The sequence below is a fragment of the Phoenix dactylifera genome, chromosome 2 (assembly GCF_051530095.1).
Source record: "Phoenix dactylifera cultivar Ajwa chromosome 2, Ajwa_hap1_PhDact_Kaust_v1.1, whole genome shotgun sequence".
NCBI classification, from domain to species: Eukaryota; Viridiplantae; Streptophyta; class Magnoliopsida; order Arecales; family Arecaceae; genus Phoenix; species Phoenix dactylifera.
The window spans coordinates 57,914,739-57,937,487 of NC_143191.1; the positions used below are offsets into that span (position 1 = coordinate 57,914,739).

The 22,749-nt window shown below is 37.0% G+C and overlaps 2 protein-coding genes across 3 annotated transcripts; one reads left to right on the plus strand and one right to left on the minus strand.

Moving 5' to 3' along the window:
• Window positions 1-1,009: 1,009 nt before the first annotated feature.
• On the minus strand, window positions 1,010-6,216 carry LOC103720130 (uncharacterized). 2 transcript variants are annotated; one of them, XM_026809625.4, is made up of 2 exons: window positions 6,079-6,216; window positions 1,010-3,633 (listed from the first exon to the last, which is right to left on the minus strand). In XM_026809625.4, exons 1-2 carry the CDS (start codon window positions 6,145-6,147, stop codon window positions 1,441-1,443), a joined length of 2,262 nt encoding a protein of 753 aa, XP_026665426.3. In that variant the 5' UTR covers window positions 6,148-6,216; the 3' UTR covers window positions 1,010-1,440. The 2 variants fall into 2 exon arrangements, with proteins under 2 accessions (XP_026665426.3, XP_008807927.3); XM_008809705.6 differs by lacking the exon at window positions 6,079-6,216 and adding an exon at window positions 5,582-6,062.
• A 10,667-nt stretch (window positions 6,217-16,883) lies between these two features.
• HYH (HY5-homolog) lies at window positions 16,884-20,130 on the plus strand. Its single transcript, XM_008809709.6, has 4 exons — window positions 16,884-17,077; window positions 17,214-17,394; window positions 19,567-19,723; window positions 19,826-20,130. Exons 1-4 carry the CDS (start codon window positions 16,999-17,001, stop codon window positions 19,895-19,897), a joined length of 489 nt encoding a protein of 162 aa, XP_008807931.3. The 5' UTR covers window positions 16,884-16,998; the 3' UTR covers window positions 19,898-20,130.
• The last annotated feature ends 2,619 nt before the right edge of the window (window positions 20,131-22,749 follow it).

A 22,749-nucleotide genomic window follows, 5' to 3' on the forward strand; every position in this document is an offset into this window, starting at 1 on the left:
TTCTAGCATCAATTATTAGCATAATTTTTTTATGTAATCTACTCGATCCACTATGGTGTTCTTAATCTACGTCGTCAAAGAAAATTCTACATGTATTTGTCTAAGATAAATTCTATCATAAAGTCTTTGTCGCCATTCTGGAGTCAGCAGTTGCCTCATCATACATCCTTCTGAAAGTTGACTTGGCCTGAATTTTACATTAAAATTTTCTCTAAATCTTTTATGTTTTAGCTACTTGAGCTTTTTCCTCTTTCCCATATTTAGAAATTATGCATTTCCTCTTGGCTCTAACAAAGCAATAATCCTCTGTTTCAAGAATTAAGTGTATCTGAAAGAATATAGGCTTCATTTTTATCAACTTGAATATATCTGAAAGAATATTAATGTATCTCCCCATCCCTTTTTCTCATTAAAAACAGAAGGATAAATTCCTAGACAAGCCGTGAGATCATATTATTATCTAATTTTTTGCTCTTCACTTTCCTTTGTTCTGATTTATACTTGGAGACAATTTGGCTCATGGTTATAGCATAATGTACAAGAACAATGAAAGAATAAATTTTATTCTATTGACAATAGCTATTAGCGGACGTCGTTCACATGCTCTTGCAGGTCTCCATAGAGGTATGGAACTGGAAAGTACCATCATCTGATACCATTTGCACATTGGAACCCAATTTCTTGTCTGACGGATTACTTGAGGATTACGTATATATTTCTAAAGGTAATGCTGACTAATGCATGTTTGCATGTGATAATGACATGAAAGTGGATATATCGACATACGAGGTTAACATGGAATTAACATCATTTCATGAACATTTTATACAATTGTTGGACGTTATTGCCTTCATGCTTGGGTCAGTGGACTTGCATTGATGCATTAACTTAGGAAACCAACATGCTCATGATTATATCACTGGAACACTCTCCCATTAACATGATGTTGAATTCAGGCATCTTTATCGTATCACCACAATGCAGTTGCATCACAATAAGTTACAAAATATATATCAAGTATACGTTGATTATTATTCATGAGACTGAACAATACACGCATAATCAACAAAAAGAATGTCTCGCCAGGTCTATAAACACAACCAAAATATAACCAAGCCACACAAAAGCACACCATCCCGAGAAATAAATAACACTTCACTGAACTGATACTGTTCAATTCCTCATTTCTACCATCAAGCCAAGAGGCACAATTTCAATAAATCTTTCCCTGCAAGTGTCATTGCCCCATTAGCTCAATCCTCCTAATTGCATTTCTGTTCATCCATTCACACACATATTTTCTCTCTCACTGGGCACCATGTGGAAGGCACACCAGCGCAGGCAGGATGTGGATGCAAGAATGACCTTTAGAACATATATGTTGCAAGAGCCTATAACAAATGACACAACCTTTTTAAACTGAAGAAACCTCCTGCTCTATTACTTCACTTCAATGTCATCGTTGGTTCCTGCTGACATGGTCTTTGAACTTGGTGATTTACCAAGGATCACCTTCTTTGCCTTGACAATCAAATGCTTCGTCTTTGATAATATGCTACTTGAATGGTGTCGAGAAGCTTTACGAACGTCTTGTTTAGGGGCCTCCTTGTCTTGCTTTGTGACATCACCATCTTTGGAGGGCTCAACTATGTTTCCATCATCAGGTTTCCCAGTCTCTGCAATATCTTTTGCAAGTTCCTTATCCTTCTCAATCTCCTCAGAATCATCAACTGGTTCTGCAGCAGATGCAGAGATAACATTCTTTTCCTCCATATCATGCTCTTTAAAAGTTTCACCAAGAGTCTTCCTTGCACCTTCCAAAGCTTCATTCTTCTTTTCATTAATCGTTTCAGCACCTTTAGGAGATTTCTCTTTCTCATCTTTCTCCTGAACCATTTCGGTACCACCAGATGTTTTCTCCTCTGCTAATGAGACTCCAGAAATGTCACCAACAACATCGAATTCTTTGGAGGTCTCAACCAAAGTTGGCTCGTCACCTTCTAGAGTGTTATCCTTCTTATCTACCATTTCTGCAGCTATAGAAGATTTCTCATCTTTGGATGAGACGGCAGCAGCATCAGAACTTTCGGAGGTATCAATTGTTGTTGTCTTATCACTTTCCAAGCTCTCTTCCTTCTTCTCTGCCACAATTTCAAGAATTCCGGATACTTTTTCCTGAGATGAAAATTCAGCAACTTCAGAGGCAGCATCGAAATCCTTGGAGGTCTCTAACCCAGATAGCTTCTCATCTTTCAGACCCTCAACCTTTGTCTCTTCAAACACTGCAGCACCTTTAAAAGCCTTCTCTGCCTGGGATGAAGCCTCTGCAACTATGGAAGCAGCATCAAGATCTCTGGTGATTTCCTCTTTACCTTTTAAGTGTTCGTCCTTATCCTCAACCATATCAACACCTTCAGAGACCTTCCTTTCCTCGGAAGAGACTTCATAAATTTCAGTAGCTGCCTTGAGATCTTTGGAGGTACCTACCAAAGTTGGCTCATTACTTTCCAATCTATCATTCTTCTTCTCCTCAACCTTTTCAGTACTTCCAGAAACCTTCTCTCCATCATATGCAACTGCAGCAACTTTGCTAGCAGCATCAATATTACTTTTCTCACTTACATTTGGTTCTTCAGCTTCTGTAATCTTTTCTTGCTTTTGTTCTTCAACCTTAGCTTCTGGCTTCATGGAATCTTCAGTGATTTTGATAACTGAACTTTCATCGGCAGCCTCTACCAGTTCTATAGCAGCAGGAGGATTAGGCTTGCCAGCATCAACTGCAACTTCTTTCACCACCTCTTCGACTTTACTGCTCCCCATTTCTTCTTTTGCAGATTCCTCGACATCTCTGCTAGCATTTAATTCTGCATCAGTCTTTTGGGGTGCATCAGTAGCCTCAAGAGCAACAGCCCCTTTTCCAGCTTCTTGAAGCTTCGCAACATCTGTTACCACTGCACTCAAATTTTCGAAGGCAACAGTCTCCTCAAAGTTCTTGTTTTCGTCTTGGGAATTCTCAGCACCTTCTTCAGTACCAAGGCTTTCAATGCCATCAGATGCAGGCGCTTTGGCAGTGGGTACTATCGGTGGCTCCTTTTGTTTGTTTTCTTCTTCTGAAATTGAACTTGGAACAGTTGAAGGCTCTGTAACTTCACCTTTCGCTTTTTCAGTCACCGTTTCTGAAACTGCTGGCTTTTTTGATGCTTCTGATTCTGGTTCTTCAACTGAAGATTCCTCAAAATCCTCCTTTGGTTTTTCAACCACTTCACTTGGTGGCACAAGAGTATTAGATACATCTGGTTGATTCTCTAATTCTTCTTGGGTACATTCGGCTGCTGGTTCTGACGTAGCAGAGGTTTCAGCTTCCTTTTTAGCATTGTCCACCCCTTCCACACCATGACCAACTAAATCATCTGAACCAGAAGCCTTGTCATTATCTTCTTCTTCCTTCACCTCAACTGCGGAATCAATCTTACCTTCTGGCTTTTCTTCTGATTCAATTAAAGCTGTTTCAGTATTTGTTGAATCCTCTACCTGGAAATTTGCTTCCTCATCCTTACCTTCAACTTTTTTTGGTTGGGAAACATTCTCTCCATCAGTATCTTTTGTATTGTTGACCTCTTCCTTCTCAACAATCTGCCAGTATACTAGTCAGGTACCAACCAAGAAATTTCCAGAAAAAGAGATTATTTATGCATCAAAGCAAGAGAACTTGTATAAAACCAAAAAATGATAATTATGAAAAATCAATAAAAATGTATAATGGATATAGATTTTTCCTTTTTTTTTTACATTTTCTCAGAAATGGTGACAAGGGAAGCAGATAAACGCTTATGCATGCGCATGAAATGATCAGAAATAGAAAAGCAATTATATGGGTTTTGATTATCAAACTAATAATATTAATATACCTGTACAGAAAAAAAAATTCTTTTTTTTAAAATAAAAGTAGAGAGTGAAAGAAACTTGAGCCAATTAGTATATGTGCATGAACATTAATGCTTTCTGGATGCATATGCACCTAAAGTAACTCGATTGGAAGTCATCAACAATGGATAAATAGTCATCTCAATATCAAACACAAACATGGAACAGTAAATTAGAACAAGTTTCTAATAGAATAACATACAGGAGCTAATATATTGCTCGATCATCTGAAGGTTTTTGCCAATTGGAAAGAAACTAAGGTAGTTTGAAATTCAGCAATCTTCATTCTGTTTTCTTGAATTTATCATATTGAACTACTCTGTCTTGTTAGTATGACCATAGACCAAAAACTCTTGCTCCTGCCTAATTCAACATCTCGAATGGGCTTTCTACAATATCCTAATAACTGGTCTAAATAACATATAACTGATATTTTTTGTTAAGCGGATTGACAAAGTCATTCTTTCTTAGGAAGTTTTTAAGACCAATAAGTATTGTTAAAAGAAATTATTCCTTGAGGTATTTTACAAGGACCTGCTTTCCTCTCTAATCAGGTACATTAAAACTAGTTTATATGTATGAGAAATTGAAATTAAATTCAACACAGGTTGAACCAATTTTCCATGAGCACAAGGTGCGATGATGTCCAACTTAGGCTGCATCTATCTTCTAAGTTAAAACCTGTACCAGATTATCTGGTAGCTATATATGGACATCCATATTTCTGGCACTGCAAGTGAAAGAGAGAAGATAGTGCATGTCATGAATTTATCATTATGAGGGACAGAACCAAAGGAAAATAAGGCGTTCCAAATTTGAGGAATCCTTTTTCCCATGACAAGTGATGAGACTTGAAACATGATAGAAAAATGAAATCAATTTAATTGTTCAACATTTATCAGGTGGAACCAGTAAATTCTCCTCAAAATCATGGACAATTAAATTATTTCTATCCATGATAATATATGTACAATGCTTGTATTTATATAAGTTTTAAGGAATAAACGTACTGATTAATCTTGTGAATATAGAAGAAGCAGCATCTAAAAGCAAAATCTTAAGAGCCAATGCTCTCGTAATTACAAAACACATACTCAATTTTTTATACTTTAGAAACAAAAGAACCTTATTTTCATGTTTCATGAAGACCAGAACAAGAGATGGACGAGCAGGAAGCCGGAGGAGAAAACAAGAAAAAGAAAGAGACTTTCTTAGCCCTCTAAGATCTTTATTTTAAAGCAAAACTCAGATGGCTCTTCTTTTACAAAATCTGCAGCACTGGCTGGAAAAGAAGAAGAAGAAGAAGAAGAAGAAGACTGATCAAATTATCATATCAGTTTTGCTTACATCTGATCCCTCCACCATGATCCATGAATGCTAGAACTGGTTCTGCTGCCCAAAACAGTTTGCACACACAATATGAAGGGGAAAAGAACATGAAAAAGGCCTCACAACAGAAAATTTTTAGGTATATCTTGCTCCAAATTCCTAATCCTAGCAGGAGAGCCCAAAAAAAAAGAATATTTCCATTTTTCAGTTTCATGAGTTCTTTTACAGTTGGCGGTAGCCAAGAAAGAGAAACACAAGATAGAAAGGAAATGAAAATAAAGAACTAGGAAAAAAGGAGAGAAAAAGGAGCGTTTTCTCTGTTACATACTTTGTCATCTGTTTGATCGTTTGACGAAGCCTCAGAAGCCATGGATTCGAGATCGGCCACCTCAGACCAGCTCTCCTTTAGCTTAGAGAGGAGGGAACAAGGAACGCAGGCAAAGAAGACAAGAAACAGAGCAGTGTCTTTTTGAACGAGGAGGAAACAGAGCACTGTCACAGTGATGCAGCCCCCCACAAGCTAAATTTGGAAGAATACATGCTATGAGCTGGCATCAGCTCAGGCACATGCATGCTGATACCACCAACGAAGGAAAGCAAAGACCAGGAAAAAAAATTAATAAAGATTTCACAGAGACTTTCCCTTTTGGCCATCTGCACTCCCATGGTGTCCTCTTTTTCTATGGCATGTTCCAGAAAGAGAGAGAAAAAAAAAAGGAATGTATGTATCTTTGAATGGAGTGTAATTATATGTACCAAAAAAAAAAAAAAATGCAAGCATTTATACTTTTTATACAGAATATGGCTGTGGGATGATCAGCTTACCAGCCTTTTCCAGGGTGTGATTCTGTGAATAGGTGTGGGGGGACCGAATGGCATGTGGGGATTGGGCATAGACTGCAGATATTGGAAATGAGGGGTCTCTAATCTCAGCAAAGCAACAGAGGAGCTTTCATTTTAAAAAGATGTTAATATTTAATCGTTTAACAATTTAACTTGTTTCGTCCTGTTCTAAATCCAATTTTGATTACCTGTTTAATAAATTGGTCAAGTTCGGATTGACAAATTTTCGATCTGTATCTGATCCGACCGGTACACCCTAACTTTTTATGGCCTCTTAACACTATCTTTTCCAATTTCTCAGCATTTTTTCAAGTTTTAGTAAATGGTTATAAGAAGAAAATGATGTAATCTTCTAAGATATTGGGATTCCGTTATGCTTCTGGAGTTTGGTGGAATGATGATTTAACTAAGGGGTCATGCAACCTTGTAGGATATTGAAGCTCCAAAATCGCAATTCTTTTTCAGATTTTGTTGGAAGTGAGGAAGAAACAACTCATGAAACCTGATAAGACATTGAAATGCCAAAGTAGCTTTACGGTCCCACCTGCAAGCTGCAATGTCAGTTTACCAACTCTAAGTTGGCTTTTGATTGTCTCCAATACAAAAGGCATTGTCGGAAACCAAGTTTTCTCCTCCCGTTGAATGAACAAAGACTAGGATTCAGTAAAAATTAATTTGTCTGAAAAATCTCTGCTCCCCACCTTCTGATTTGTCTGAAAACTCCCTTTTTCTCCTTACATTCTTATAACTTAATGGTAGCTGTCGCCCATAGAGGTATAACAGAAATAGTTTAAGCAATCTAGGTGACAATTTCGACAATTAGGTAAAGCTTACATATTTCAAAGAATCGAAAAGAAAAAAATCTCAAACATCCTTAAACGGCATGAAAAGTTTTTAGAAATGGTGAAGCTTTTAATTCAGACAGAAAGAAAAATCTGTCCTCTTTTATCATTTATAAATATGGCCCTGTTAATGGTGTATTCCTGCTAGGATACAGAAGCTTAAAGTAATAATAAAACCACCATCCATTGTTTTAAAGCTCAGGCAGATCCATATAGAAGTTGACTCAGGTGGGCCTTTACCACTATCCATTGCTTATTCAGGGATGGGTGAGGTCACATCCTGTGACTAAACACTTCGTGTTGTCAATTATTGGATCCCTTTCATATTACTCAAATTTAAAAATGTATAAAAATATGTTAGATGTATGGGAATATGATGATGCCACATATCACCAATGTTTTGATCCAGACATTTCAAAAATCTAGCAAGAAATTAGAATTTACGTCAAACCTTTGCTTATTTAGTACAGAATCAACTGTGATAAGTTTTTGTTTGGCATGAAAAGCCATCTGGGGGGCCTGGTGGCTGCCCTCTATTTACAATCCCAAGAGTTGTTTAATATTTCATACTCCAGGTATTTCATGAGAGCCTGACATCGATAGATGACAGCATTATTTTAATTGGACAAAGGTTGGTATGGTGGTTCTGCTTCAGCACAGTTCATGGACTGTTCACTGTGGTGCATCGCCATGGGTGTAGTTAGTTAATCATGGTCTGGTGCAGTTTAGCACTTTTTAAGCCAAGAATAAACAATTGCATGCTATCAAACTACCTTGGTACGACCTGGACATGCTATAGATAGTATCAAAATAGATCCGACTTATGATCCATACGCACTAGAGATACTGAAGCATGGGCCTTTTTGAAACTGACCATCAACCGGTTGTAGTATTCGTGATTGGATTTAAACTTTAGTTAGCCGAGCGAGAAAGCCAGGACTTCAATGAGGATCTTCATAAACATGTATTCTGTTCCATATTAGTTATGCGCTGGATCGATCTTAGATACTTGTACAGAATTATGGAATCCAAATATTACTTTCTGGCTCGTCTTTTTGGATGAGGCCCTGAATTGATGCATTATCATCAGAAGGAAAAAATGATGACTCAGACGCATTCCTCACCTTAACCAATCTTGAAAGATCATTATAGTTCAGTCTTAATAGCCAAATTCTCGATGATGCAGAGTCTCTTCTCCTTTTTTTTTTTTTTTCCTGCCCTAAAAGAAAGATGGAAAACCCATCAAAAAAGTCATTAAGTAAATGAATCACATCAAAAGCCTCAATCCTACACCAATGTAAGAAAACTATCTTAATTATAGAAATGGTCTTGAATTTGTTGATTCAAAGGGTGCATCATTGGTCGATGCTGGGCAACAGATCATAATTAAGTGCATGCAGTTCTTGGACGGAGAATCTTTGAACAATGCGGCATGATCCCTTTCCACATGCAATGAAAAATCATAAAGGTGATGGGGTACAGAATGGGTACAAGGGCACATGTTAGGATCACTCATCCCATTTCCAAGCCACTTGCCATATCTTGGGTCCCCACAAAGGGATGAAGGAGCTCCTGATATCTTTCAGCTGCATTCAAGCCTGGTGGAGATGAGAAATTGCCGAATTGGCAGTGCCACCAAAAAAAAAAAAAAAAAAAAGAGTGTTGGATTGGTCTGAGCTGGAATGACAGAACTAAGTAGCTTATCATGAAGTCTAAGGGATGTGTAGATGTTATACGAGCACGATCGCTCTTAAAATTGTAATAATATAATATTTTATTCAAAATAACTAGTCGAAAAATATTATTTGAATTTTTTGATTTTGTATAAGTATCCAAGATCTATCCAGCGAATAATAAATGTAGGACTAAACACACGCTGGCATGGGTTTTCATAAAAATTACCTCATAATGACGATTATTATGACAAATTGACCATCTCGAAGTGCTTGCTTCTTGGCCTTTCCTTCTAAGGTTTTAGCTAGATCCAATACTATACCGATCCGGCAAGCTATACAGTCATCTTCAGTCGCAAAATAGTGCAATTTATTTAAGGAAAAAAAACATCAGGAAATTTTTTTTTGGGAATATCAAGATGATTTTTAGAAGTGTTCTGCCCTAATTTGGAACCGCATGTTGATAGATAGCTCACTAACTTTTGCGGATAATTGAAAATATTTTAGAAATAATCAAGAATTCTTGAGAATTCTCGAAACATTCGCGTATCTATTACTCTCTAACTTATTATTTCTTTTCTTGCAATTTATGTTGGAAAAATCAAATGCGCACGCGGCCATTCTCGGGCCGCATGCACAATAGCCAGCGGGCGCTTGCGGCACCCTCTGCGGTTTTCCCCCGCATAATTACTGCAGACACTTCCGCAAAAATGACCAAAAAGCCCCTGACCAGTACCCCTACATATACACCTCAATTTCATCCTATTCGGGACACGAAAAATTAGAAAAAAGTATCAAAAAAATTCTGGAGAAAAGTTCTTCCTCTTAGCCACTTCTTATTTTTATTTTTGCAATTATATTCAATTTATTTTATTCTTTTTATTTCATTCTTCGCTGGATCTGCAAATCTGATCGGATTCGATTTGGCTTCTTTCGAGACGTACCGAAAAAGAAGTTTATGATCATCATATCTCTAAGGAGGATTGCCGGAAGACCCGTATGTGGGAGCAAATACTTCTTTAGGACAGTATCTATGCGCTTCGACATGCCTTAAATCAGACTATTTTCTTTTACTTTTGTTTTAAATTTAATGTTAGTGGATCTGTAGGATTTGTAATTTTATGATTTGAATTTATTAAATGAATAAATTTATTTTGTGCTAGAATAGATTTTCTTTGTGATAAAATAGATTTATTTTGATGCTGAATAATATACATATATATATTATTTCTTTTAAGATTTTCTATTAATTATAATTATTAGATTTATTTGCTTATTTAGGTGATATATTGCTAACAATCTAGAGGTTTGAATCGACTTTTTTGTCCAACTACAAGCGCTTCATGAATATGGATATAGATGTCTAAATCTGCTTGGCCTCCATGTATCTCCTCCTCATCTCATATTTCCTCTTTGCTGTTTTCTGCGGCTCACTGCACTGCAACCTGCCATCTGTTACCTTTATAAGAAGCAATAGAATGGTTGGCATCAAGATTGCATCTCTTGTTGCTTACCTACCATTCTTAATTCAGTGATGCTCAAAGTGTTCTTCTAAATTCATCCAACCACCAACCAAATCATTGGTTGGTTACATTCTAGGACTGCTAGCTATTTGTGGTGTTCAACTTTTCAACCACTTCAGTGTGATATAAATAAATATTACCTTGTCTTAGCTTCTCAGGGGTGGGGGTCAGATCAGGCCGGTCTCTGAATCAGGCTTCAGAGCAACCTTGAATTTTATTTAGACTCTACAATCCGAACTCGAACCCTTCATGCTAGATCCAAAACCTAAGCCGAAGCCGACCCCAGCTCGATAGGCCTTGGGCTAGCTCGGTCCCATGTCCAACCTTAGTAGAGACTTGCTGATTCACTAGAAAGTTTTAGCAGTACAAGAAATGTATACCTAGTCTTGTTATATGAATTTGATTTAGGGTTAATTATTTAAACCAGTAACTTCAATAAGTAAAGATAAACTACATGGCCCAATCTGACCAGATGATATATCATCCAGTGATATCATGTGTTCAAACACTAGAATTGGTGAATTAGCTTATGGGGTTATCTCACGGAGAGGATTGATTTTTTAGGCAATGAAAATATAAGCTCTCATCGATAATAATGGTATATTTTTATTTTTTAAGATGCACATCTTTTATATGGAGGTGTCTGTTAAATGGTATTTGTAGTTAGTAAAAACTAGTTATTTATATTAATGTTCAAAATCATCCATATTCCTACCTCTTTGTAACTAAAAGATGACGATTGCAGCCATATCCATCTACTTAGCAAATAGAAGTTCTGGATTTGAGTCATGAATGTGCACTTTTAAGATTTATCAGACAGTCAAAGTCAGTCAGCCATTAGTAATCACACTATCTTCATCTTCCTAAGCTATGCTTACATCAAATAGTTATTTCCTCGGCATTCAGATATTTAATTATTTGTGGAAAAACTAGTGATAGGCATGTGTGCTGCAAAATGTGAATCCTTTTGTGGTTAAGGATTCTTTTCATTGTTTATATACTTTTGCCATCAAAAATGATGATTAACAGATTAAAACTCCATAGAGGTATTTCTGTGAGAGAAAAAACGTGAAATTTGTGTTCCACTGGTAATTAAAATAAAAAAGGAAACAAAATAAGATCTTCTCAATCTGATTAGATTCATCCACATTCATGCCACCAATTACAGCGTTATGGACAATATATACTACAGAGAGGGAAGGAAAGGAGGAGGAAAGAAATCTGAAAGTGATATATAAACTAGATCTTTTTTCCAGTATTTATCTCAAGGCTCTCAGCAGGCTTTGTGGACGGCGAAGACCGCCTCGAGATTCGGGGGGATGAAAAACTTCTGGCCGCCGACCGGTGGAGCGCCGCCCGGTACCGGACTCCTCCTCGGCTTCCTCGGCGCTGGCGGGCACGCCACCGCGTCCGGTATTCGGTACTCCGCCGCCGTCGGCGTCGTGCACCCCTCCTCCACCACCTCCGCCGCGTTGGCCACCACTACCGCCACCTCTCGCCCCATCACAACACCGAGATCTGATGTCAAAATCCAAAGCAGAGCCGAAAATTTGGGAGGAGAAGAATTCGGGAAGGGAGAGAGGTGAAAAGAGGAGAGATCTGGACCGTTGGGTCTCGGGCAGGGAGCGGAGAGGGAGGAGAAGGGGGAGGGGGAGGGGGTTTGAATTTACAGTAGAGGGGATTGCCCCCCGAAGTTGACCTGTTGACCCAGAGTCAAAGATAAAAAAAAAGACACGGAAGTGAGGACGGATTCCGTTGTTTCCTGTGAGCTTCCTCTCGTCCTCCCGACCTGATGGCAAAACATGGAAGGAGAGCACGGCTCTTGCTTTGACTTGTCCTGTCGGCCGTTGACTCCTTGGGAGAGCGTTCATTGGTGGGGAGTAGGTCAGAATGACTCGGAAGACCGGGCACCGACACCAGATTTTATTTTTTACTCATGGCCACCGGGGAGAATGAGATGAATAAATTCCTCTTTCCTTTTAATTCTAGTTCAACTTGCACGACAGAGAGATATGTTCAAGTAATGCACACGAGGATTCTGATGAAAACCCCCAGACGAGATCCGGATAACATTTGAAAACCAGACCGGATAACTGATGAGCTTAGAGACTGGTCTGACCATAGTCGGCCAAAAGGACCAAAGGCAAATAAGCATGTGCACAAGCCTGAACTAGTGCTTATGCATGGAATTAATACCAATAGCAACGCGCAGGACCAGCCCGCATGCCAGAATTCATTCCACCAGAATAAAAAGCCACTTTGTTTTCATTTTTTTATCCATCTGAATGTATGATCCGTTCAATTCGGTTCGAACGTAGAAAGTTGCTGCCACTTTCAATTTTACTAGCAAAACTTTAGTGTTACGTGTGATTCATGAATCTCTCCTCGTGTAACACATTGCGTTTGCATTAAATATAGTCACCTGACAGCCATAATGACAAGGCACAGTTGCACATACGGATGTCCTTCTAGTATTTTTACATTTGCATGCTTAAAAAGAGATGAGTCATACAAATGTGTGTCAAATTCCTTTACTTTTGCATGCTAAAAAATAACATATCGTACAAATATATATCAAACTATTTTTATTTTTAAGAGTTGTATGAAAGGTATTAATTGTGTTCCTTATCTATTTAAGCAATGCAATCATGGGCATGGTGGCATAAGTTCAATATAGAAATGGGCTCAGCCCAGGATGATCTTCAAAATTTGTTAAAAGGGACTTGGCCTTATAGAATTTAGGCCCCGTTTGGTAAAACTTTTGGTCTAGTCATCCAAAAATACTTTTAGAAGAAAATGAGGTTTTTAGTAAAAAAATCAAAAAATTATTTTATCTTTACTAGAAAGCTAAAATAGCTCTTTAGGAAAAGCTCCAAAATGGAGCTTTTTAGAAAAACACTTTTAGCATGCGTCGAAAAACTATTTTAATTTATATTTTTTTTGAACCAAAATATCCATAATAAATATTATAATTACAAGAAATGTCTCTTTATATTATAAAAATCTGCAGAAGATCCAACAAAGAAAACAAAAAACCCAAAAATTAGTTCCTACAAATATTATATTAGTAAAATATTAATATATAATTATAATAATTATAATATTTTATATCTTTATTATTGTATTATATCATAAATATTATATTATATTACATTATATCATAATACATTGATATGTTATATTATATAATATCAAATTATATTATATTATTATACTATAGTATACAATATTATATTACTATATTATAATAATATTATATTACATTATAGTAATATAATGCTATATCATATATTTATGTATTAATACATATTATATTTTATTATGCTATGTTGTATAATACTATGCAATGTTCTTTATAGTCATTTTGTCATACCAAAAGTACTTTCTCAATTTATTTACCAAATACATATTAAAATTCTACAACACTTTATAAATATAATTACCAAATAGCAAATAGCTTTTTATAAAAGATTTACTTTAAAAAACTATATTTTTAAAATCTTTACTGCTAACAGCTCTGCCAAATAGTGCCTCAGGCTACAAATTAGCTTGTCTACAACCTTACAGATTTTCTACGAGGGATCATAGATCTAACACTAATAATTTATTTTGAGTTCATCCAACAAACGAGAATTAGCAGGAATTATCATCCAACCATGCAAAATTAGGATGAGCGCGCGCGGGAGTAGAAGAATAAGCAAGATTGGGCTACTCAAGGATGCCTACAAGTAGGAAATAACATGTGATACACAACTGCTAAGATAATCACAACAAGACCCATGCAATATCTCTTCCTATACCAAATGAAAATCAAAGTTTTCTAGAATTACAAAATGTAAATTTTTTTACAAAATGTTTGGAAGCAAAGAATAAAAACTTTAGATCTAAACTAGAATTAGGAAAAAAGAACGAGGAAAATAAGAAGGTAATATAAGTTAGGATAAGTTGGATTCATTTTTGATGAACCAATCCCCTCGATTCGACTAGAGTTGCACCAATATTCACTTAGGCTTCCAAAATATCCAACAACGTTACACTAAATTTGCAAACGATCTTCCGAAGTCGCACCTAAAGAAGATGATGCCTTCAAGTCGTATGAAGGTTGCGGCACCAAAGCGAGGCAGAGGCACACTGCCCAAAACGACACTCAAGGAGAGCTTTAGAATTCAGCAATATTCATTAGGATTAAAAAGAAGAGAATACAATAGTATTTTAGGACTATTCATTAATAGAAACTCATAGGATTCATTAACCAAGACCCAAAGAACGCACAAAAGAAGGCTTCTATTTCTTACACGTGTTGTATGAATCACCCATTCTAGCAAAAAAAAAAAGAAAAAAAAAAGAAAAAGAAGGCTTCTATAAACAAAATCTTTATCTTAGGGATGAACTGAATACTGAAAAATAATCGAAGGTAATTTAGCTATTGCTAGTTGAGCACGGATGACATCCTAACTACCATCCAAAGACTTCTAGAATAATTTAGACTCAAAAACCAATTGATTGTAGGGTTTCAACGGTTCAATCTATATCAATAATGGACTTGCCATTGTCTATATACTGAGGATGGTAGATTTCGTCCATTAATTTATAGCCTCAGAATACGCCTATAAAATTTCAGTTTTGTACTCATAACTTTGTCATCTAATCTTCAATTTATGCAATTAAACTTGTGCTGAATTTCATACAAAATTTTTATCTATGCTATTTTTGGTAAATTTTTAAATTTATTGTTATTTATAATACTTTCTAACATTGCATATATTTAAGCTCCTTGGGGATATGTGAGTCAAGTGCCTCCTCATATTCACACCAAGGTATCAACTTAGGGTCCTCGCGGTTGCTATCGATATTCTGATATTTCTACTTTGATCTTGGCGTGACTTGAAATAGGGCTTCTCTAGTCTGCATAATCACATCATTCATCCATCTTTAACAACAATACATTAAGGCATGTCATCGAATAAGATAACTTTAAGAGGCCAGTGCTATGATAGATTTCATCATGCATATGATATTTTAATTAGCATTTGGAATACCAGTATGTGCTTTTGATTTCTACTTCTTTTAAGACTCAACTCTGATAATGGTAAAATTTAGCTAAGGTTTTTAACTCTAACAAGGATGGAGTACATATAGGATAAGGCTAGCCGCCTTTGAATTTCCATCTATTTTGATGATTGGCAATTAGCGATCAGCTAGCATTTGTGAGTGATATATGGAATAAACACCTAATTGTCATTGAGATCCATCCCTTCGAGCTACATATGTCAAAAAATTTCTTTAGGTTTGTTTTTTATTCTGTAAGCTTCCGCGCTGCTACAGCCTAAGGCCTTTGTGATTATTCTTGTGACAACTCAGAACCTCACCCAAAATGACTAACTGGAAGGTATTATTTGGATTTCTTGATGCTGTATAAGTACCCAAGATCTACCCAGCAAATAACCGATGTGAGACTAAACACACGCCTGCACGGGTCCTCACATACTCCCTCCGTTCAATTCCTGACGTTCTCGTCAGGCTAAGAATCTAAATTAGGGATGGCAATCGGGTCAGATCAGACATAAACAGGTCGGGTCAGATATAGGTCGGGTCAAAAAATTATAGATCTGAACCCGACTTATTTATTAAACAGGTCAGGAATTACAATCTGAATATGACCTGTTTAATAAACAGGTCACCTGACTCGGCCCGTTTAAGGAAAGGAAAGAGTGGGGGAATGGGAGGGGAAGAGATGAGAGATAGAGAGAGGGGAGAGAGAGAGAGAGGAGGGAGGGTGAAGGAAAAAAAAAAGTTACATGCTCATCTTCCCCAATCGGCCTCCCTCCTCGCGGCTACGCCCGAGCCGCCACCCCGCACCGCCCGCGGCCTCCGCCTTGTTGCATCGTCACCGAAGCTTCACCGATCGAGCCACCGCCCGAGATTTGTCGCGACCGCTGCTGTGCCACCGTTGTAGCACCGCACCGAGCCGCCACCGCTGAGCACCGCCGCCTCCATTGAGCGCCGCCGCTTTTGCCGCTCCACCGCTCAGATCCCATGCCCCCTCATCTTTCTAATCGGACGCTCCACCGCCTTATCCGAGCTGCTCGCCGCCCTCACTCCTCTGCTTGCAAAATTCTATAAATGCAAAATTCTAAAAACTATAAGGCGGCAAAATTAATAAATGCAAAATTCTAAAAACTATGATATTAAGTAATAAATACAAAATTATGAAGGTTATCACATTAATTAATGTATTTAAATTCTTTACATATACTAGAATTCTTTTTTGCATATATACCTTTCTAAATATACAAAATTGCATGAATATCCTTATAAAGTTTCCATTTGCTTGTATACCCTTATAAATATTTCTATTTATATATCTACCTAGTAAGGATATTTTGGTCATTTTAATTTAAAACCATTAATTTTTTAAAGGCATTCGATGATATAGGTACATATGCAAAAGTAGGGATAAAAAAAAAAAATAGAATAGCAAAACAAGTGTTTTACGAGGATATACATGTAAATATAAATTTTAAAAGGGTATTCATGCAAAATTCGATATTTAAGGGAGTATCCAAAAAAAACTTGCTCTTACGGGACCTGGAAATTATAATTTATTAAATTAGGGACCAACAATTAATTTTAGCAATACGAAAGTGGCTCTCCGCGCGCCAACGTGGTCTCCTGTCTCTCACCAGTCTCTTCTTCTCTCTTTGCGTACTTTCGACGAAGCCTCGAAGCCGTGCCCAAAGAAACCGCAATGGAGAGCGCCACGTTTCTCCCCTCCCCTCCATTCCCTTCACCAAACCCTAACCCTAACTCTCTCCCCTTCTCTCCCCCTCGCCTTCGCCCTCCATCCCTCGATCGCGGCCCGCGATGTCTCTCCCCGACGCCGCCACCACCGCCGCTTCCCAGAGGAATCCCCAACCTCCCTCGCCGGAGAAGGACAAGCCAGGTGATCCGCAACCCCCCTCTCTCTCTCTTCTCTCTCTCTCTCTCTCTCTCTCTCTCTCTCTCTCTCGTCCCCTTAGGGTTAGGTTTTCGGTTCTCTTGGGCTTGCGATTTCATCTTTTCTTCTTCGCCTTGAGTAGAGGAGAGCGACGACGACTTGTTCACGGTGCCCGACGTGGAGTCGGGCCCGAGCAGCTCGGGAGCAACGGCGGCGGCGGCGGAGATCCTGCAGAGCACCAGCAGCGGCGGCGGCGGGTCTGGGCCCTCCAAGAGCCGCCGGGGCCGGAATCCAGCGGACCGGGAGTACCGAAGGCTGAAGAGGTTCTCTCCCTCCTCGCTTCATTACACTTTCTTGCTTTTAATTTTTCGTTTCGTGAGAAGCGTTATCATATGATTCTTCGTCCAAAACTATCTTTTGATGTGCAAATGTGATTCAAGAAAACACAATAATTAGTGCGATTGATAAAGTTTGTTCCTTCCGTCCATTTCACGGAAGATCTATTGGTAATTCTGCTTCACCTGGAAAAACAAAACTGTTCTTGAATTAGACTTCGCTGCTGTATATTTGACTCGAGTCTCATCTTCAATTATTGATATGGAACATTGGATTTGGGCCCAGAAATGCCTGGTTACTCACTTATAGTCATCTTAAAGTTCTAGCATCTGTTTTTATCTGTTACAGTGGCACAAAATGGCTTAATATGATAAAATAATGATATCGTGAATATATAACTTTCAGCTAACATTTAAAATTACACCAACTGAAAAGTTTAATGTAAACTCGATTTTTAATTATTGGAAAGGTGATTATGCCAAATAAATGCTACTGTGATAACTATACACATTATTTCATTTGGTCGTAACACAACAAAATTGGGCCGGGTAGGGTTGTAATATTAGAGAAGCTGCAGGCAAAAATATAATGCAAATCAGAGAGATTTCCCCCTAGAGTCTAATTATTTAAAGATTAAAAAATCTCAGCTTAGTTATGCTTTGAACTTTTTTGAATTCATCGCTATCATGTTTTAGAACATTTCGAGGCAATAAATTGAATAGTCAATTATTCCCCCCCATCTTCTTACACTTGATATTCAACTTCATCTTTCATTTTGTTCTTCTGTCTTGTACTAGACTGTCATAGTAAATGGAAAATGTTGGAAGACTACCATTTTTCTTCAAAGATTCAACCCTTAAATGCTCAATGGTATCCTATGGATCCCTAAATGAACAGCTGGAAAAATGTCGGGCTTTGAAATGTTATTGATAAAAAAATTGCAATAATAGGCACTCTTTCTATACACTAAACTCCCGATCCTATGGTTCAAACTCCAATACTTAACCTAGACAAAATATACAGCAAGACACTTCATGATCAACTTAATACATTAGCACAACTTGGACAACTTATGGATGCTCCCATATTGGAAGAAAAGTCCCATTTAGCTAAAATAGTTATAAAATATAAACTTATCAAGAATAACTACTTCTTTAGATCTTAGTTTAACAATTGACTGCTAAATGCCCTCCCTTTTTTCTTCTTAATTTCCTTGAAACAAGTGCCATCGATACTTCAAATATTGCAGAGATCATTGAGGCCTCACTAATGATATGCAATACTAGCTTTCCTCACTTAATCCTTGGGAAGTTATGGTCATCAAAAGTTACACTCGGAATACGCAAGCATGCCTGCCTGCACTACATGGGGCTTGTATTGGTTAATGTGTGATGAGAGGTGTCTCTCCACCATCGAGCCAATCAGCCACCGATATGAATAGAAGAGCAGAGGCTAGCTATAAATCCTCTTCAAGTACTACTAATTTAAAGATAATATAAATTCTTTATAGAATGGTATGAGAAAGTCCAAGGGTTACAATTAATATTTCATATACTTGTGGAGTTCAAATTCTTACTTTCTGAACTTTGATTATCTTGGATTCATTTTGCAGAACTTATGGTTGTTGATTAGGATAAAATATAGCTATTCAGCTGATGTCTGTGCATGTCGTGATACTATAGAAACTACACATCACTGAAAAAAGTGTCCAACAACACATGGATGATATCAGTAGAACCATATGAAGGATTGTCTTGAGTGGATATTTCTTGGAGATTGCCAAAAGTAGGAAATATGAGAATGGTCTATTAAAGGTCCCATGGGTCAGTTTTTACACAATTTATTAAAATTTTAGCAGTATTATCTTTGAATTTTAACGTAATGCCATCTTATTAATGATGGGCATACTTTTGAAAGTTCTCCATACCCTGGCCTGTTTACTCGGACATATATATTATTTAAAATGCTTTTCTGAGCCATTTGTTTCTTGTTTTGGTATTCTGACCACATCTGATGCTATCATGCAAGCTAATATAGTAGCATGTGAGAGCTCAGCTGAATAATGCCTAGTGGTTTGATTAGTTGTGTCTGATGCTTCCATTGTTCATTGAATTTATTTGTCTCTTATGATTAAGTTTTTTATTTAAAAAAAAAAACAGGTTGCTTAGGAACAGGGTTTCTGCTCAGCAAGCTAGAGAAAGAAAGAAAGTTTATGTGAATGACCTAGAATCCAGAGCCAAAGAGTTGCACGACAAAAATTTGAAGTTAGAAGAAAAAATTTCAACTTTGATCAACGAGAACACTATGCTTAGGAAGGTATATCCAAGATATTATTTTCCCCTGATCAATAAGTTTCTATAAAATGGGTCACCTGTAGCTTCAGTTTTAATCTTTGTCTATTTTTATTCTTTTCTGCAGGTTCTTATGAACACCAGGCCTAAAGTTGATGAAGGTATTGAGCCACAAAATGATGTGCCAGGCAACAGTTAGCAATTAGGATATCCAAGTTACTGTTTCACGAATTATTGTAAGAGAAGAAGTGAATATATCAAAACTATACATTTGGAGTTTGTCATATCTTGATGTGGAACTAGACTTGTTTGCTATGTTTATGATTACTTAACCATGTCTTCCTTGACATTGTTCTGCTTTTTCCAATTTGTCAGAGTTCTTTGTAAACTCTGTTTGCTTACCATGGTTTTAATTCTTTTGGAGCCACCCAATCTTTCAGCCTTAATAAACTTGCATATATCACTTCTTTTGCATAATTTGGTGCCAATCCATCATATTACCTTTTCATTAAAAAGCTGAATCTTGCAGCAGCAATATGGACATATCTAAGTTTTTTTATTGCTAGAATCATCACCATATTTCCTTTTTATCTGTTGAACTCTTTCGGACTCTGTGTAATAAGATAACTGAAAAATTACATTTGGTACTTTTCAATTCTGATGCAAGTTCTACATCATTAACGAGGGCCTGCTTGGAGTTTCTCTTGAAAGCAACTTCAAAGATACGAGATGGCTCATTATTAATTGCTATACGTATATTGCTATGTACGTGGATGTAAGTTGATGTATTATAAATACTAGGTTTATGCATACTATATGCAGTTATATGTGAGGCATTGCAGCCTATCTTAACCATGTTCGATGTATATGTGCACTTGGTAGTGGTCCCGTTTCAACATCATCAGGCTCTTTATCACTTCCTGAAAATACAAAGTATCAAAGCAAGCATTGATCATCATGGGCAAGATACCATATCTTAGTTGCCGTCTTATGAAAATTGGATTTATCTGACACCGATCACCATTATTGGATGTGACTCTTGTCACATGCTCTTCTTGATGACAGTTTACCTGCTTTTCTCGAATGCCCATCTCCATAGTCTGACAGTTATTTGACATGTGGTGACAAGGTCTTACCAGGTCTAGTTGAACCTCAGAACTGGAGGGATTTTTCTCATTCTCTTTTGTGAGGTCTTGGCTTTATTATCAAATTGTAGAAGTGGAGTCATCCCCTGTTATCCTTTATGCATACTTTCACCTCAAATTACAGTGAGGTGGACTCTTCGAGGCCAGTTGATCCTTCCCAAAAGGTTGTCGAGGTTTTCGTTGCTCCCTTCGCACAAACCAAGGATTTTGCTCTCCAGTTACTAAATAAATCCTTTGTTTTGAGTTCTCTTCATTACCTACTGTTCCCTAGTTGCTTGTTATATATCTGGTTTTGATCCAGCATGCATCTTTCTGTTTGATTGGTTGTGCCTCATTCCTTGCATTTGGCTGGTTTGGGTTTTGGCCCCCTATACTATCTTTTCTTAGGTTTTTAGTCAATTTGTGTCATTTCATCATACATCTTCCTCCACTTGGTTACCTTGATATCTTTTGTTAATTACTTAGATTTCTCTCATCTCTGAGCTGGTGTTATTTCTAGTTTACTCTTGTACCTGAACTTCAGGGCATTTCAGGTATTGGGTTCCCTTTGTTATAAGCTTTGAAAATCCCTTTCGTGTATTAGAAGCCTTCTGCTCTCTTGCATCTTGCCTTGATTACTATTGATAACCTTTTATGACACCTATGGAATTTTGTGAAAGAGCTCCAAAAAGCTTGTAAGTTAACTGGAACAAAAATGATAAAAAAATATGGAAGGTTGGTATTATTCTATTGAATGGATTGATCATCTCTTCCCGGATAATCAACAAAAAATATTTTCATGAAAAAATATAGAGTAAAATCAGATATTTAAGAATTTGTGATCATACATATCATGGCTTGCTGGTGATTCTGGAGATGAGCTGTCATATCTCCATGAAAATTTGGTGAAGAATATGTAGAACAATTAAATGTCACACAAGGAGGATGCTGGAATGTGGAAGGAAGCTTTTAGTCAGATGCTTTGTTTCTTCATAAACATTTAGTGGAAAGTATGAAACTGATTAATAAAATGATTAAGATATGTAGATTGAGCATTTGAGAGAAGTAATGTGGAAATATAGGGTGTACATTCGTGAGGTGGGTATGCCTTCGGTTTCAATGTTTAAATCAGAATACCCATGGGTCATTCTCTATTGGTGCATAACATGCTAAATGTAAAATGTGTGACCAAAGGCCTTATAGAAGTTCGTAAGTGGGGAGGTCATACTTATTATATTTGTCTTTCACGGTGTGTTGTATGTATCAGCTGATAAATTTTTTTTTTGTCCTGAATGGACATTGTAACATATATTTCTACTTTTTTCCATCTGCTTTTTGTGAGCTCTTACACATTAAAGCATCTGGCTTCTAGTTTCATGATGCATTTATAGAATTTGTTAATTTCGCATCCTCACTCTATGGAGCATGCGAGTGGTTTGAACTCATGTAACATCTTGATTTTTTGAAATGAAAACTAATCTGCTTTTTATAAGATTAGCTGTATAACAAATAAAGCATGAGTTAGATGCATTTATCTAGTAACTTATTGTGCTGTATAAAAACTAATAGCTCTTTGAAAGATAATTTGGCAGATTTCTGTCCTTCAGAGTCATATTACTGAAACATCTATGTTAATTTCAGCTTTTAATAGGAGGCTTTGTACGGATGATCTGTTGTTTTATCTACTTCAAAAGAATCGTTCTCTAACCACTCACGAGTATCCTGGATAATTGACGCCTCATCACTAAATTCTCTTGTTTCTTTGTTTCTCTCTGGAGATAGCTATGGTATTTAGGTTGGTACATTCTTGATACATGTTGTATTTCAGTTCAATTTCTTTCAATAATTTAATATTACCTATAAAATTTCAAAACATTATGGATTTTCAAATCCCAATCTACATCTCTCTCTATTTAAGAAGTTCATA

Bases quoted from the DNA above. Each gene is read 5' to 3' on its own strand.
- LOC103720130 (XM_026809625.4), bottom strand. From the start codon at position 6,147: ATGCCCAATCCCCACATGCCATTCGGTCCCCCCACACCTATTCACAGA. The intron at 3,634-6,078 runs GTAAGCTGATCA...GTATACTGGCAG, and splicing joins TCACACCCTGGAAAAGGCTG to ATTGTTGAGAAGGAAGAGGT.
- HYH (XM_008809709.6), top strand. From the start codon at position 16,999: ATGTCTCTCCCCGACGCCGCCACCACCGCCGCTTCCCAGAGGAATCCC. The intron at 17,078-17,213 runs GTGATCCGCAAC...CGCCTTGAGTAG, and splicing joins GCCGGAGAAGGACAAGCCAG to AGGAGAGCGACGACGACTTG. The intron at 19,724-19,825 runs GTATATCCAAGA...TCTTTTCTGCAG, and splicing joins AGAACACTATGCTTAGGAAG to GTTCTTATGAACACCAGGCC.